The sequence below is a fragment of the Aricia agestis genome, chromosome 5 (genome assembly GCF_905147365.1).
Source record: "Aricia agestis chromosome 5, ilAriAges1.1, whole genome shotgun sequence".
In the NCBI taxonomy this organism is placed as follows: Eukaryota; Metazoa; Arthropoda; class Insecta; order Lepidoptera; family Lycaenidae; genus Aricia; species Aricia agestis.
Window position 1 is genome coordinate 16,962,232 of NC_056410.1, and position 18,727 is coordinate 16,980,958.

Consider the following 18,727-nt stretch of genomic DNA (forward strand, 5'->3'; position numbering starts at 1 on the left):
TTGGAAGAACACATTACTTAGATACAAAATTAGTGATTTCCCAGCATCTGCGACAGCTAGAGCTGTAACCACGATAGAGAAAGGTCACACCTACCGTTCGGTCAGTCAGGCCAGGTGTGTCGGCTTCCGTGGTTCATCGTAACTTTCAACGCTTCAGAGAGACTGGATCTTACGTTCGGAGACGAGAACAAGGCAGATATCGGGTGTCAATGGTTCAGGATGACCATTTTGTAAGGAAACAAAACTTAAGAAATCGACCTCAAACTGCTATGCAGACACGAAACCTGTCGGAACAGGTCCAAGATGAACGTGTAAGTGATTGTACAGTAAGAAGAAGACTCAAAGAAGTTAAATTAAACTCAAAAGTGGCAGCAAGGGCACCAAAACTTGAGACAGGATACCGAAGAGCCAGGCTAAGATTTGCGCGTGAACATCAAAATTAGACAAGTGAGTGAAATCTTGTGCTGTACAGTGATGGGAGCAAATTCTGTGTACATTGTATTGACAGGCGATAAAGAATGTGGATAAATTATAAGGAAAGCTACAGGCCATCAAACTTACCGGAAACAGTGGCCTATGATGCAGGCTTCGTAATGGTTTGGAGTTGCATATGATTTGGAGCCCGCATGGAGCTGATGATTATAGATGATGGTACTTTGACAGTACAGAGCTATAGCACCGACATCCTGGAACTGCATGGTGTGCCTTTTACACAGTTTTAGGTAGTAATTTCAATTTTATGTGCGTCCATAGAGTAAGAAAATCGGGCATTATTACCTAAACGATGCTGGCGTAGCCCAGGTGGAGAGGCCAGCGTGGTCTACGGATGTGGATCCGATTGAAGACGTATGGCACATCAATGGGTGAACGGTACGAGTTAAAACTCCAGCTCCAAAATGTGTCCAGGAGCTCGAGTTGGCGCTACTGGAGGAGTAGGATAATATCCCACAGGAAATGATTGACAATTAAAATGCAAGCATGGAATGGCGTATCCAGGCCCTCTTGAGATCCATAGAAGGCATTACACCAGCATTACACGCTTTTAACATGGCATTTCTTTAATAAAAGTGGAGAATTTATCTTAAAAACTTACTACTGAAATATCAAAGATTTTCTTAATTTTTTGATTTTTGCTGATTTTTTTCTATTTTTCACGTTTTTATGCCCTAAATTATATAAAAATTTTATTTTTTAATAATCAATTAGTAAATAAATAAATAAATATATAAAAATCAGTGAATAATTTAAAAAAAATTGAAAATTTTGTTATGTTCCTCTAATTTTGCCGGTGTGTTTATATTATACCAGAATATGACGCACGCAACTCAAATTATTTTATCGCGCGGGAACCGTACATTTTTCCGGAGTAAAAAGTATCCTATGTCCTTTCCCGGGACTCAAAGTTCTCCATACCAAATTTCAGGGCGTAAAGAGGTAACAGACAGACAGATAGACATACAGACACGCATTTTAACATTAAGTAATATTATAATATTAGTATGCAGGAGAGTATGAAAGTATGGATATCCGCAAAAATAAAATTAGCCCATAAACTTAATATTATACACGAGTAACAAGTTCCAGTTTAAATATTAGGACCGATTACGAAAAAGTTCATAGACATTACGAAAAATCTGAACTCAATTGGTTTAAATTTAAAGGTCAATTCAAAGATTCCAAATAATTTGGTCGTTGGTGTGTCCATATTCATATTATTATAATATGAATATGGACACACCAATATATTTTCAAGTAACGCCTCCGTGGTCTAGTGGTATAGAGCGCGGCTCTTGACTCGGAGGTCGTGGGTTCGATTCCCGCGTTGGAAACAATTATTTCCAAGTTTGGTTAGGACAGTGCAGGCTGATCACCTGATTGTCTGACAAGTAAGATGATCCATGCGTCGGATGGGCATGTAAAAAGTCGGTCCTGCGCCTGATCTCTCGCCGGTCGTGTCGGTCTTCCGTCCCACTGGGTTATGAGAGTAAAGGAATAGAGAGTGCTCTTGTGTACTGCGCACACACTTGGGCACTATAAAATTACTCCTGCGTAGCTGGCCTGGTTTCAATGAAACCGGCCACCGTCACCGAAACCGGTGTGGGAGCTATTATTATTATTATAATATACTGCGATTGTAAAAGTTTGTATGTCTATTGTCTATGTGTATAAGCTGATACTTTAAGTTCCGTAAAGCACAAGAGGTTTTAAGTTATTGGCTATTGCATAGCTTTTCTCGCGGCCTTTGGGCGTGGCGACTGAATCAAGAAATTCCGTAACGATAAAACCTAACACCCCCCACTCTGACCGGCACAGCGGTGCGGCATTGCCGGAATTCGGCGCAGAATTTGTGTACGGGCGACTACACGTATCAACGTATGCAAATTATAATTGCATAAGTTGATAGAAAACGCTATGCAGTATAACTTTACCGCGGCAATCCCCGAGTGCCACACGTTTTTTTTTTCTTAGGCATCCATTACACGCTCATGCAAGCGACAGTCAATTCCGTCAATCATGAATTATGTTTGACTGATGGACTGACGAATGGTATTAGACGGTAACTCAATTCTCTTCAGTTTTATGTCAGTCACAGCCAAAATTTTCAAAGGTATACGTTTCTAACTTTTTCCTATTTTGTCAGATGTGACAGCACTCACTCAAAATTCGTGACTGATGCTTGCATGAAACAAAAATCAAGATATCCAGATTTTCGTCAATCAACTTCATGCAACCGTCTTTTTTTTATGAAATAAGGGGGCAAACGAGCAAACGGGGCACCTGATGGAAAGCAACTTCCGTCGCCCATAGACACTCGCAGCATCAGAAGAGCTGCATGTGCGTTGCCGGCCTTTTAAGAGGGAATAGAGTAATAGGGGAGGGTAGGGAAGGGAAGGGAATAGGGGAGGGTAGGAAAGGGAATAGGGTAGGGGATTGGGCCTCCGGTAAACTCACTCACTCGGCGAAACACAGCGCAAGCGCTGTTTCACGCCGGTTTTCTGTGAGAACGTGGTATTTATCCGGTCGAGCCGGCCCATTCGTGCCGAAGCATGGCTCTCCGTCACGCTGTCACGCTCTTACACTAAACTGACAGCAAAACCTACCGTGTAATGGATGCCTTCAATAGAAGGTTTCCGGCTAACTTCGGCGCATTTCGGCGGGCTACATCTAATCTCACATTTCCACCACCAATTCCAGGACGTCATCCGCCTGGAGACGCAATACTGGTCGCTGGTGGAGATCCCCAAGCAGGAGAAGGCGGAGACGGTGCCGGCCTTCGTGCTGCGAGCCTGCGCCATCATGGAGAAGACGCACAAATCTGGTGAGGGCGTCAAGACCTCGTCCAAGCTGGCTGAAGAGGCGGCGGACAGGAGGGAGCGGATAGAACGATTAAATGGTGAGTGGCTTTTGTATACTGGCAGAGAATGAGGGTTTTTTATCCATCATTCCATTTGCCACCACTGCTGACTAAGGTGGCTGGTGAGCTTTCGAAGCGAGACTCTATACTCTATAGCAGGGGTCACCAATTAGTTTCGCTCGGGGTCCATTTTAAGAAATGAAATGACCTTCGTGGTCCGCACATTGTATCAAAAATATGAAAAAGTAACTACGGAAATTACAAAGTTATTCACATTATCGATGAGAGAAGTGTAATTTTTTGTAGCTAATTATTATGTCTCTGATGTTAAGAGTGAAATTGGTGCAAGCTATTGATATTAAATCCTGGAGATGTTCATCAGTAAGTCGAGACCGAAATTTATTTTTAACGAAGTTCATCTTCGAAATTGCTAGGTCCGCACCCAATGGGTCGGCCGCGGCGGTCCGGATGCGGACCGCGATCCGCCATTTGGTGACCCCTGCTCTATAGTCTATAGTACTCTATAGCGTCAGTGGCGCCGCGACTGTGAAAATTTTATGTTGCGTCAGTGACGTCACAGACCCTTAGCGCAGACACAAAGACTCTTACTCACAGAATATATTCTAAGAATTCATTAGAATTAGTCGAGTCAACTATCGGATGTCAGCTTATCTGGGTAAAATTTACTGACTGTAAAAGTGGATGTATGAAAACAGTATGCACCTTTTTGTTAATGAGGCGGAGTTGAATGTCCATAACCTTTGGTCAACCAAAAATCCACCTGTGAATGCTTAATATTTTATGCAAATACTGCACTCCAGTCTTAAAAGCACCTGTTAAAATATGGTAACAATTTTACTACCTGCCATTAGTCTCTAGCATAGACATCTTCAAATTTAATGGCAACATTAACGACGCTAACCTCATTTACAGAAGTAATATTAATTAATGTTCTGTGTATTTAGGAATAATATTTCATCTATCTCACAAGGTAGATGTTTTGAGATTGAGCCCGATTTTTCCAACGTTGACAATTTGCCGATTAAATTCAAACAGTGAATAATAGAAAGTTGTTGATTGATAGAGAGATGCCATCGAAATTCTCATACATAGGTACGTTATACCAAAATCATTTTCTCATACGAAAATATTTAACATGTTTGAATATATATATTTGTAGTAATATTTTGTAGAAAATTTTTGTACAGGAACCTATGTCATTAGTATTTTAAGCTGAAAAATAACTCAAACATGTTAAATATATTTGTATGAGAAAATGATTTTGGTATTACGTATGTCATAAGAATTTCGATAGCACTCGGCCCCTTAAATAGCTAGAAAAATAAGGACGATCATTAAATCACTCAATTTAGTACTTCAATATTATAATGACGTAATATTATACAGTATAATAATGTTAAACATTCAATACGGATTTCATCATTTCAAAATGGTATGTAATCCTTTCAATTTCCACATAAGTCTTCCCATTAATCACTCGGTAATGATCAAAGCAAATAATACTATTATAATCCAAATTGTATCCAAACTTAACAATTTATAGGGAATATTGTAATACTGTGACCGTATTTTCTTACATTACGTGCGATGTAAGAAAATACGGTCACATACATTTAATTAAGACAGCTCCATTACAATGTAGTAATATTATATCTTGGCCCAAAGCCAGGTCCCAGGAGACAGTTCTCACTTCTCACGTCTCGACTTCCCGACTTCTCGCCTCCTAACTTCCCGCTTCCTGACTTCCTCTAATTAGATTCCCAGTGTTCGTGGTTTCCACTTGTTCCGACTAATTTGCTTTTATTGCCTTAAATATCGATTCACGATTACATTAACAGCCCGCACTCGAAAAGCGCAGACAAAGATAATTGTCGCGCTGGAGAAAGCGCATGAAGTTTAAATAGATTTTTTTAGAATCCAGAAAATCAGATTAAGATTTTGTGCTTATCCGCTTATTTTTATAGACAAAATATTAGATAGATTGTATTAGCCATGCGAAGACACATAAAAAATTAACATTTTAATAAATATAGCAGTTGCCGGGGTGAAGCCAGCCTCAAAATAATCGTAGGTCCGTAGTTTTGTATTGACCACATAGAACTTAGGGCCGGGACACAAAAACACGACACGAGGTCGTGTTTACGACGCGCGTCATAGCAGCTAATACTAAGCGGAATAATAAGCTAATTATCAAATCATTTATTTTATGTTAAATGAGTTGTATGAATGTAAAATTACCTATTTTTCAGATATGACCACGTCGCAGATAGAAGCGGAAAACACGCAGATGACGAATGACCTGTACCGACTGCTGAAGAAGTATACCGGCCTGAGGAACCTCATCAGAGAACTGAAGGTAAAACTCAATTGCATGTATGTTACTGAATAGCTATGTCCACACTATGCAATTTCATCTTCAATTTTCGTCATCATCTTTTTATTCAACTTTCGTTTGGCATATTCAATAATTGAATACTTCAAAATCCACCCGCGTTGGAAAGAAAAGTGTCATAGCGTCGCGGGCATGCCTCACGTGCGATGTCGACTGCGCTATAACGCATGCCCTTGATCATTGATGAACAAAAAAAGGCACATTGTGGACAAAGCTATTTATCATTCTAATTGTAGAAAGCTTGCTCATATTATTATTTTTCTCTGTAACTTATGTTTTCTCATAAATGAAAATAAATAAAATGAAAAAGCCTGACCAGGAAATATGAAATGCTGCTTTAAATTTAGGAAAACCATAACGTACAGCCTTCACTGAAGTTTGTCTAATGCAGCTTACAATTAAAAAATAGTTGTGTAAAATTACAACAATTAAGGCAATTTTATTCACAGAGAGAACGTCCCCATAAATGTTAACTTTATTTAATATCAAGAGTGTGTTTTATCAAAACCTTACATTATCACAAAGGGTAAATAATTAGGACGTAACTGCTCCATAACTTCTGGATGAAGCAATTATACTCACATCTGGCAAATAACATCAAAATATAATGAGATTGTTATGTTACACGTATACTGAAACTTCATGTTGTATTGTATTATTTGAGATTTATATAAGTACTAGCTGTTGCCCGTGACTTCGTCCGTGTGGACTTCAGTTTATAGCGCGCGATGTCAACAAAATTGGTGTCAAAACTTTTATAAAAAAACCCTAGTACCCCTTAAATCAAAACACCCAAAATCAGCTGTGCAGTGTGCACATAACTTATTTCATTTTTTTAAATTAAACTTTATTTGGGCCAAATTTTAAAGTATATTTAGCCCCCCCAATTACACAACTTTACCCATAAACTATGAATATTATCATTGATAGGTTTTAAGTTACGTGATACGTCAGTGCATAAATAAAGCTGATTTATTTAATAACGTATAAAAGAAATAACAATTGAAAAAATCGAACAACTAATGTGAGATGAGGTTTTTTCACATTAGTTGTTCGATTTTTTTTAATTTTCAAGAGGTGGTAACCTCTTATAGAAAGACGTTTGAGTAAGCGTCAGCGCGATGTAGGAGACGGTACGGCGCCATTATTATGAATTTTTGAAACTAACTTAATTCGAACAAATTTACGCATTTTCACCCCCTTACAACCCTTTAAAGTAAAAAGTAGCCTATGTCCTTTCTCAGGCTTTAGACTATCTGTGTACAAAATTTCATTACAATCGGTTCGGCAGTTTTGGCGTGAAAGCGAGACAGACAGACAGACAAAGATACTTTCGCATTTATAATATTAGTATAGATTTATCTTAAAGTAGATTTAAGATTTTGCATCTCATTTTCATTCATTTTTTGAATCGTTCTCAAATGTTTTGTCCGAATTCTTTTACTGTTGGAGGATTTCAGAATTTACCTTTGAATAACTTCAAGGAGCCTAATTTTCAGTCCCACAATAAACCAGAATTCCTTTAGTGCTAGACTACTGTTTACCTCGTTTCCTTTATTAACCATATATTCTCAGCGTATCTCGCGTAATATTTCCCCGCTATCATAAAAGTCAATTTATCTACCAGACGCCGTAAATTCATACCCATTAGCATTTATTTATTCCATGTTTATAGCATTTATGTCAACATTATCAGGCGCGATAAGAATCTAGGAAATAAGCGATTTCGTGTGTAATTAAAAAGCTTCTGATGCTAGGATACTTCTAATATTTATTATAACTTCGGTCACGACAGTGAATCACGAAGCTTTAGATAAAATATAATGACGTCGATAAAATGTAAAAAAAGAATCAGATGTTGTAATAATTATAGAGGTACAATTTGATTTGATAAAAGTAATGCTGCACTGAAAATAATGTCCTTTATTTATTTTTATTTAAAACACTTTATGCAAATAAATACATTGGCGGGCTTAATGCCGTGTGGCATTCTCTACCAGCCTTAGGGTGATGATGAAAGTGTAGAATAAGCGCATTCTAAGACTGATTTGGTTAAGACATTAAATAAATAGTTGTATAATTATTTTATACATATTTTTATCATAATAGACCTACATAAACCGTAATTACCTATTATACATACTAATACACACTTTATGCTTATTATAATACCATACATAAGTTGTACATACTTACCCCCTTATTAATAAACGTTGTATAAGCTTTGAATAGTTATACAATGTTTTGTCTTCTACAATCCAATTAAAAATGTCACTTGTGTGACAGGAACAAAACACTGCATAACTATTCTAAGCTTATACAATGTTTATTAATAAGGGGGTTAAACTATATAATTAAAATATACCTACATAGAATAAGTATCTTTATCACTTTTTTTAACTGCAACTAAAACCTAGATTAAATAATGTTTCATTTGAATTCTAAAATATTCTACATAATATTGTTTAAAAATGGAAGGACAGTAAATTAAAAACTCAACTACTTAAATAAAAACACGCTTCTCGTAATTATAAGTCTAGCTCTTCTTAATGAAGACAATACCGGTGATAAAGTGAATAATAATGATATTTTCCTTTCAGTCCGAGTACGTGTCATCGAAGATTTACCCGATGTTTCCGAGGTATACGATGCTGAAGGACATGATAAAGGACATCATGCACGACCCTGACTACATGGAGGTATGCCACGAGGTCGACCCCTAGCGAGGGGTGCGCAACTAGACGAGGGCCTCGTTCAGGCGTCGCTAGAACCACTCGGAGAAGAAAACGCAAAACAACATCTATTAGGAAATGAACCACTTGGATAAACAACAAAATGATATGATAAGCTTGGAACAGATAAAGCAAAAGAACAACTTTTAGGAGATAAACCGCTTGGAACAGGGAAAGAACAACTATTTAGATATTCATGTTTTGGTATAGAGGAAGTATGGCTGTTAGAAAATGTTACTTGAAGAATGGAAAAAAAAACAACTTTTGGGTAATAAACTACTTGGAAATGAACTACTTAGAAATGGAAACCCAAAAGTAAGAGGAAATGGAAGAATTGTGGTGCAAAAGCATGATGAGACTAGGCCCAAGAGAAGGCAAAAAAGAAGGCTGAAAATCAAGAAATGGCCTTGGAAATAAGCGATGAGGTTAACAACAAAAGCGATCTATAGTTCGATATTAGCTGTAGCTAAATTCATAATCCAGTCATGTATTTAGGATTGTAAAAATCCTGATTTTTATTTCTTTCTAACTACTGGGTAGACAAAAAACAGAATGTTTAACTGTAATTTTCTATCCAACGAACCACTAGCTTTGTAGGTCCTAAAATATACAAATGTAGATGCACATATATGTATAGGTGTGATAAAGATACCTTTTCTTGCAGCACCTCTGCAGTTATAGCCAATTGTACTTGACGGGATTATGAAATTTAATTAATATTTCAGTGCTTAGGAAGGAGATTTTTTGCTTCTAGCGATTTTGCGTTTGTAGAGGAGCAGTGGTTAGTGTAGCGACGATTGTGGCGAGTACATCGTTTATTTGCGCTAAATTCAACGGAATTTTATTGGACTTTTCTAGTGTAAGTGTAGTTTTAAGTTGTAGGTACTCGTCCCAAAGATTTTTTCTGTGATTCAAGATTGTTTCTGTGATTTAATTTTGTACCAAAACTTCACATATCCAAAGAGGAACATTTAGCTGATGGTCGTGCAAAAGAATATTGATATTTTCTGTCTCTCCTCTACGCAAGTTTTAAATTAATGCGAGGAGGAGAGATGAAAAACTTGCCAATATTTTCTTTTGACGGCTTGCATTTTACTTATAGTACAGGATAACAAATATTGTAATTTATAATTCTTAGTCCTTTTAATATTCCACCCATATCACTATTAACCTGTTATACATATACATTTTATGTATAGTTTAAATATCCTTACTCGTTAAATACTAGGCAATGTGTTTTAAAGGAAAACCTAGTATAAGATAATACATCTACCTGATCCACGTTATAATCAAAGTATATTATTATAGTAGGAATTAATAACGCCAAAACGTTTTAAAATTAGAAACAATATAGTCGAGGCTTAATATAAGACTTAATTAATAAGAACATGGTTACATAAATTTTATTGTTTTGGTTCGTAAATTGTGAAATATGTATATTCTAATCATGTTAGTTTTTGATTAAGGTTACTTGGAGCTAGAACTGCATACTCTCTATTTTTAGCAGTTGAACAGCAAATAAAATAAAAGATTTTCTTACGTTTTAAATAGACAAGGTGGTATTAAAATAATCTAAAACATTTAAAAGCCATTTTATTAAACAATATCAATGTACAAATCATATCTAATGTAAAACATATCCAAGAGCCGTTTTCATTAAAATAAGTGCATTTACTAAGAATATAATCAGGCTTTTGTTATTTACTGCTGTAGATAATACTCGTATAAGATTGTGCATTATAATGGAATGCCAGTTGTGTTCAATGTTTACCTAGCAGTTTGTAGTGCAGATAGAATGTTTCATATTACCATAACAAGCCAAACTTTTAGCAGAATAAAAACGGACCGTCTGTACACGCTATCCCTATTATTTTCCACTTATGGGAAATTGTCAGGAAAAAGTTATCTTACATTGATTTTTGCCTATTGTTTAATACTCGTATGGTAGGAGATGTCGGGAAGAGGCTAAAAAAACCATGCAAACATTTTAAGATCCCTTTCAGACAGCTATTAATTGTTAACTTACCTGTTGCACCAACACTAAGTAATAAAAAAAAGAGAAATACTTAGTTTAGAATCATAACACGAATGGGCCGGCTCGACCGGAGAAATACCACGTTCTCACAGAAAACCGGCGTAAAACAGCGCTTGCGCTGTGTTTCGCCGAGTGAGTGAGTTTACCGGAGGCCCAATCCCCTACCTTATTCCCTTCCCTACCCTCCCCTATTCCCTTCCCTTCCCATCCTTACCCTCCCCTATTCCCTCTTAAATGGCCGGCAACGCCCCTGCAGCTCTTCTGATGCTGCAAGTGTCCATGGGCAACGGAAGTTGCCCATGGACATGCCATTAAAAAAAATAACAAGCTGTAGCCACGGCCGGTTTTAGCGCACTACCAGCGCCCTGGGCGAGATGTCGTCAGCGCCCAGGGTACTGTTAGGTAGAGCTAAAAGTTAAGGGGCGACTTTTACATTCTGACATAGGAATAATGTGGGTTTGTCATTTTGGTGGCTTTAGCTGATGTCTCTTGCTGGTTCTTGATGGTTAGTTGGAGAAGATTTGCAGGATCTTCTATAAAGTAAAATGTCGGGCTTTCTGAAATTCATCATAAAATATCACTGAACACCATTAAATTTATTGAAAAATGGAACCTAATCTGCGATGTATTAATAGTAATATTTACCTATACGCATACCCTTTTGCAAAGAAAAATGTATACGCAGCGTATATTTATACAAGTCTGTGTCTTTGTCTTTGTCATGAACAGAAGACTCTTTGAATAGTTCTACGCTGGGTATAAATATGCAGGGGTTTATAATATTATGTATTGTAATCTATTTATAAGTAGGTCTATAATAAAATATATTCTCGTCGGAAATAAGAAAGCAGGTTAGTTATGTTTCCTGTAGTACGTTAGCCCTAGAACAATTTTTATTTCCTTTCTACTTCTGTAAGCACTTTGAAGATTTTTCGCAAATAAAAATGTCGTTCGTATTGTCAAAATGAAGCTACTCACAAAAAATTAGCTTGATAGTAATAAAAAAAGGCTAAGGCTCTTCTAGGGCTCCCGTACTACTGTATGCATTTATCAAAATACTAAATACGAGTAAATAGCTTAGCTAACGTTTATTTGAATAAAATGCGTAAGTTCTGAAGTAAAACCCAGTATAGTGGTCAGTGCTTAAGACGTCGTAATCCGATACCATAATATTGTAGTGCTAGTGTGCCACTGATGAGACAAGTGTGGCGTATTATAATGATATCCCAAAAATTCATACAATACGTCAGTGCAGTGTGCACTAGCGCATACGTCGGGATATATCAAAAGTATGACTTAGATTGTTGACGTCATGAGCTCTGGCCAGTAAACTGGGTTAAATTTCAGAACTAACCCAAGGTAAGTACTGCTTATGTGTCATTGGCCAATTTTGACAAAATGTACATGATTCACTAGGACCTTTCGCCGAAAATTAATCACTACATTCGCATAAAGAAAAGGATAATATAATTATGCAATGTATTCACATTTCACGCTAAAGGCAGCACCAGCATATAATGTAAACAAAAAGTTTTGTTCGACGTTTGACAACTTTTCTGTCATTATCCTGTTAGGACTTAGGAGTTAGGACATAGTAAAAGGAGGGGAAGTAAGTTATCTTCATACAAAGGCACCGCGCGCGGCTTGTATATGTGCGCCATAGTATCAATCAGGGATGTTGCGAATATCTGCATTCGCATCCGCAAATGCGGAGCATCCGCATCTAATCGATGCGGATTTTTATGCGGATGCGAATGTCATACGAGTTGCGACAAGAAAAAAAAAGCGGCGGGGTCTGTGCCGTGTGCGCGTGATGTTTGCGCGTGACAAATGACCAATGGGAGTGAAAAAGCCGGCAAAGTGCGTATTGGCCACGCACAATAGAGGGTACTGTAGTACCGCCAGTTTTTGATAAGTTTTGTATCGTCAATGAATGTACAATTATAACATGTTTTAAACTATAACAACATAATCTCATTTACATTCAAAGGAATTTGAACGAAAAATTCCTGTGTATTTCTCAATAACTTATAAAGTCTTTTTAGCCGTGATAATTTTCTTTTACAATTTATCATATTTCCTACTCCCGTGAATTTTTCCACATATTTTTCAGAATCGACCGTTTAGCTAATAGCTGGTAGAAGGGGGAGACACTAGACACTAACGATTTCTTCCACTTTAAAACTTTGCATATTTCTTCGAATAATAATACTCGTTATATTTTTTAAAACCCTATCCAACAAATCCAAATAAAAAGACTTATCCCCGCTTGGTGTGTAAGGGAGGTCCCATAAATTTTTTAAAGGTTTTATATACCATTTTGTCGACACCGTTTATATGTGTGTGCATTCATGCCGTATTTAGGCTTTTTAGGCTATTCTCTGAGCGAAACCGCGGAAAACAGACAGACAGACGGACAAATATATAAAAAATATAAGGGTTCCTTGTTGATTACGGAACCCTAAAAACGGTTACAGGATCCGACGCGTTTATTGTGGTGCATTAATTATTGTCTTGTGTAAATTAATCACTACGTGTTTATTTGCGCTTCTTACTTAATAAAAAGCGGCATTATCACTATCAAATAATTTAAGTATAATGCTTTATGCTCCTATTTATAAATTCGTGTACTTACTAACAAAAAAGTGGTAGAGGTTAATACAGGGGAATTAATGTAATTTTCATTTACAAATTATTATCTCTTTAATAAAAAAGTATTATTTTATTTATTACTATCAAGGTCATTTTTTGTAAGCATTTTGATAAAAGGAACAACAATTTCCTCTGCGAAAGTGGTAGCTAACAAAGATAAATATAATTTAATATTTCGATTATGATGGTCTTAAAATATGGATTGTTCTATTCAAAATGCGTTTCAAAATGAAGCTACTCACAGAAAATTAGCCTGATATTAATTTAAAAAATTGTTCTAGAGAACCTGTACTATTATTTTGTAACACATTAATTAAAAATTAAAATAATACTTTTTCATTTTATAAACTATATTTATGTAGGATCCGAAACATCTGCATCCGCATCCGCATCCGCGGATGTGAATCTCTAAAAATCCGCATCCGCATTCGCATCCGCGGATGTGAAAAAATCGGAATCCGCAACATCCCTGGTATCAATGCGTCGCCACACGGCACATAATAAAATCTCGGCGGTACCAGCCTCTAAAACTCGCCGAGATTTTGTTGTGTGCCGTACCACAGAATATATATTAGTTGTACCAAGCCGTACGTGGCGACGCATTGATACTATGGCGCACACATAGTAAAAGGAGCACGCGCGGCTTGATGAGGTTATATAACAATCTGTGGTTAGGACGAGTGCAACATGTCGGATTTTGGTCGGATTGTTTACTGTATGTGCTAGTGGCGCCCTCTGTTCCGACCTTTGCGGGATAATCCCTATTTAGAAGTATGTAAGCTTGCAATAATAATTTTGTGATTATGATAAAGTGCATTTGCGTATAATATAAAATCTTGTTGTATAGATTGTATTGTCGTTATTGTATAGGTGTTGTAGGTATTCCTATTGTTTTGACATTGTATTATTAGTCGTTCTACTTAAAGTAGCATATTTTGATTTTGTTAAACGTGTAACAATTTGCTTGGTGTTAGTTGGGGCAAAAGGGACCTTTCCGGTCAAAAGAGAATTAAACATAGGGTACTCTTTTAATTTATCTCATAAAATTGTAAAAATAGGACTTGATTGACATACATTTTATATTATTTTGTGTGCATAATAATAAAGGTCAAATAATATTTTGTCATCCCGATATACGACTGCGTTTGCACACTTCACCCATAGAACCTCTTGCCCCATCTAACAAAGCTTTCTTCTTCGAATCTCTATTCTCTCTTAGGCTAATACGATGATAAGAGTACTGAGTGCAAGTTTTTGTCACTTCTCACTGTGAGAAAGTTATGGTATTGAAATAGTTTCCTGATGCCTTTAAGGGCGCTGTTAGCCGTACAAATTATGATTAACTTCCTCAACGTGATAATATGTCACAAAAACTTACACTTAGAAAGTTAGTACCTACACTGTAAACATAATAATATAAACATGAAAGCAAATAGTGAGGTTAAAGTATTGAATACTATCATTATAGGCACCCCAGTGCATGTACCATTATAAATTTAACCATAACTTTGTATAGAACCATAAAAACAAAAAGTTAAAGAGTTAAAAAAAGATGTTTTAAATGTATCCTGTTCCTACAGTTTACTTGTGGGTTAAGAGCCAGCCAAAGCCAGACTTTAGTCATTTAAAAAAACTGTATTTTTTTGTAAATTACCCCAAATGCGACTGAAACTCCATAGTAATTGCTGGTCGTTCTTACCTCTATAGGGGTCATATTTAATACAGATAAACTTTCAGCTTTTATAAAATGAGAAAGTCTAGCTGTCGCTGGCGCTTGGGTTAAAACAGCAAAATCTTTAAAATTGTGTGCATTTAGTTATTTGCTATTATACAGGGTGGACCAAAACTAAGTGATAATACTTTAGGGTGTGTATGTTCCTCGTAGAGAGTTCACTGTGAAAGTGGCAGCGCTGAAAGACCATTTTTTCTCATCTCGTGACGCTGCACGCTGGGGCGCTTGCCCAATGCCCATACAAGATTGAAAAAAAAACTTGCTCATTCAGCGTTGCTACTTTCTCAGTGAACTCTATACAAGGAACACATACACACCCTAAAGTAATATCACTTAGTTTTGTTACATCCTGTATTCCTGTAGTACATAATATACCGTATTCAAATAAACTTTGAAATAGACAAAAAATTTTCAAGTTAAGACTTAAGTCATAATAATCTCAAATATTCTGTAAGAAAATAGTAGATAACTTTTGAAAATTTTCTAGAAAAGGCAGAAATATTAAAATAATTTTAGGTAATATAACATATACTGCCATTAATGTAAGTGCTATGTATGCTTAGTGTTAGAATTAAAAGTGTTTACTGGTGTACCTAGGCCTTGTTGTTTTGGAGAGTCATTAAAGAAATTGATTCAAAGTCAGGTAACCTTCGTTATTTGTTCGCGTTATGTCAAGTCAAAGTTGCATTATCTGTCAGCTAGGCGCAATCCGACCAATTAACGTAGGTCCGCTACCTGCGCATAAATCAATTTCTTTCATATTAAGACCCTCTGGCTTATGTGCTATAGCTGCTAGCTTAGTATTGTATATGAAATAATATCTACTCCAATATAGCCTTAAGAAGTTAATAGCTGTTTAACGCTTAGATATTAGTAAGTTAGTTTTAGTAGTTGAAACAATTGAAGTTTCCTACCAATCTAAGTTTAATTTTTTATTAACTTTTGACGTTGCGCGTCTAAGCGTGGTGACTGCGCATAGATCCAGCCCAGGTTTTATTTTGTGGATGTAGCCTAATCATAAGTTGTAGTCAATCCCAGAAGCATAATCTTGATAAAAATTTAAACGTCCGTGTATCCCGCATTAAGATTTTATTTTATGTGTATTGAACAGTATTACAATGTGAATTGTAAGGATGCTATAGTTGTTGCCTTGGTTTGTGGTTTACGATTGTATAGCCATCTTATAATTGACCGTGTACTTGACCTGGCCTCTGCAATTTGGCAATTAGACGGCCATATTGCGGTTTAAACTTTAGGTTTCGTTGCTACTTCTGTCTGTTGCGAAGCAAAATAATATCTAACTGTTAAGTCTCAAACAAAATGGTTAACATCGTATAAGTATACTCTGTACTCATATCAAAATAGTTATATGTAGACCTTAAGGGGCCGGGTGCCATCGAAATTCTCATACATACGTAATACCAAAATAAATTTCTCATACGAAAATATTTAACATGTTTGAGTTATTTTTCAGCTTAAAATAGTAATTACTAAGGTTCCAAAAATTTACTACATTTTTTCTTAATGAAATAAGGGGGCAAACGAGCAAACGGGACATCTGCACCTGATGGACAGCAACCTCCGTCGCCCATGGACACTCGCAGCATCAGAATATCTGCAGGTGCGTTGCCGGCCTTTTAAGAGGGAATAGGGTAATAGGGGAGGGTAGGGATGGGAAGGGCAGGGAAGGGAATAAGGGAGGGTAGGGAAGGGAATAGGGTAGGAGATTGGGCCTCCGGTAAACTCACTCACTCGGCGAAACACAGCGCAAGCGCTGTTTCACGCCGGTTTTCTGTAAGAACGTGGTATCTCTCCGGTCGAGCCTTATTTATATATTTTTTAGTGTTTTACTATATTTTTTAGTGATGAAATATTTTGTAGTAAATTTTTGTGCAGGAACCTAGGTAAGTAATTACTAATACATAATTGAAGCTGAAAAGTAACTCAAACATGTTAAATATTTTCGTATGAGAAAATGATTTGAATGAAGGTTCGGCTGGTACGCTTTCAGTCACACACTTTGCGCCTGCTATTTTATAGTTTTTTGATCGTCGTTTTTTTATACATCAATTAAATCGAATCAAAAGAACGAATCGCCCTAGATATATTCTTTGTCTTTAATTCAGTGCAAAAATTATCTGAAAATTCCAAATATTTTGGACATAGTATGGAAAATTCGTTAAAAAAGAGGTAAGTTTGGGATTTTTTTCTATCGAGTGAAGTTCATGATATTGTGTAATGGAATATAAATTCCACTGTGTTAGATCATATTTTTTTCAGAATTTAAATTACTATATTTTTGTGTCTACTGTCACTTTAAAACCTTGAAAATCGTCCGTTTTTGGGAATACAGGGACTTAAGCAACGGTAGCATTAAGTCTACCGTATCTAATAATACCTATTATAATAATTTATTAATGGGTGGGCATCCAGTACATATATCGAAGGTTTTTGATAAAAACGCTGACTGCATCACAATCGCGATGTTTTTAATTAATCTAATATTTCTAATATCTCATTTACATCATCAATAATCTAATATTTCATATCTATATTCTAACTTACAGTAAAAAGTAGCTCAACGTTAGATCAGAATTAATTGCAGTACAAAAATACGCTAAGAAGTAAGATTCAAACTTCGGACCATCTTTTGCGCATTTTACAGAACTCTAGGTCGCTAAGTGTGTATTTTGAAGTTGAAAGTATGTTAGTGTAGAATATTATTGTATTGTACTACTAAAGAAATTAGATTTTTAAGCAGACGGCGGACCTTCTTAATTTGGTCGTACTATGTCTAGCCAAGCAGGCCCCTCAGACAAAGTCCCTTTCGTTAAAAACGATGACGAAATTCGTTATCCAAATGTATGGGATTTGACATTAGTCTTCGCAAGCGAAATGTCATTTAGCGATGACGTATGTCGAACCGCATACATTTTGATAACGAATTTCGTCATCGTTTTTAACGAAAGGTACTTTGTATTATAAGGGGCCTGAGGTCAAGCCTTTCAGGATAGGCTTAATCCGACCAAATATTGTAACTCTCTTCTGCGGTCTGCCTATTCATTATCAATTTCTCTGATGGTACATGATAATAACTACGTGTCGTCGCTATAAGTGTTATGTGCAAAGCATAAAGTATATACTTGTATGGGAATATATCTTAAATATTTTAGTATACGAGGCGCTTTGTTAAAAACAATATTTTTTGTGCAAAATGTCTTTTATTTTTCCCCGACGTCGATATTTTATAAGGGCCTAAATTTTGATCCAGTTGTAGTGGAATAAATTATCAAATAATGCAGTTACAATATTTACAAAACCTACAGAATTTATTATTAGAACCTGGATGACCGAGCTTTGCTCGGGATAGCAAACACTCATTGGCTTCTTGTTACTTAATAACGCCATCTGCTGGTAGTTAAAACAATTAGTTGCTAACAAAATAGTATTATTATTCGCCAATAGATGTCAGGAAGAGTCATATTTTTCAGTTTATCGATTTTCGATAAAACACGAATAAAAAGTCATTTTCTGAAAATGATTCCTAGCTAGATCGATTTATCGCCCCCGAAACCCCCTATATACTAAATTTCATGAAAATCGTAGGAGCCGATTCCGAGATTCCAATTATCACACGCACTCCGACCGGCCGCGGCACAGCGGCGTTGCCAGACTTTGGGAACTTTACTAGTCAAATTCGAAATTTCGAGGACTACGTTTTCACATAAATATTAAATACGCCATCTATATTTAAAATACAAAAACAATGAGGTTACTAGCTGGCTTGTAAACAGCGCCATCTATAACA

The 18,727-nt window shown here is 36.3% G+C and overlaps 1 protein-coding gene across 1 annotated transcript in view; it reads left to right on the plus strand.

Moving 5' to 3' along the window:
• Positions 1-13,738, plus strand: part of LOC121727137 — a 28,982-nt gene extending 15,244 nt beyond the window's left edge. The window contains exons 4-7 of the mRNA XM_042114816.1: positions 3,196-3,394; positions 5,626-5,732; positions 8,369-9,891; positions 13,727-13,738. Coding sequence (XP_041970750.1) covers positions 3,196-3,394; positions 5,626-5,732; positions 8,369-8,491 — 429 coding nt within the window. The 3' untranslated portion in view covers positions 8,492-9,891; positions 13,727-13,738. The remainder of the gene's footprint in view (positions 1-3,195; positions 3,395-5,625; positions 5,733-8,368; positions 9,892-13,726) is intronic.
• Positions 13,739-18,727: the final 4,989 nt, after the last annotated feature.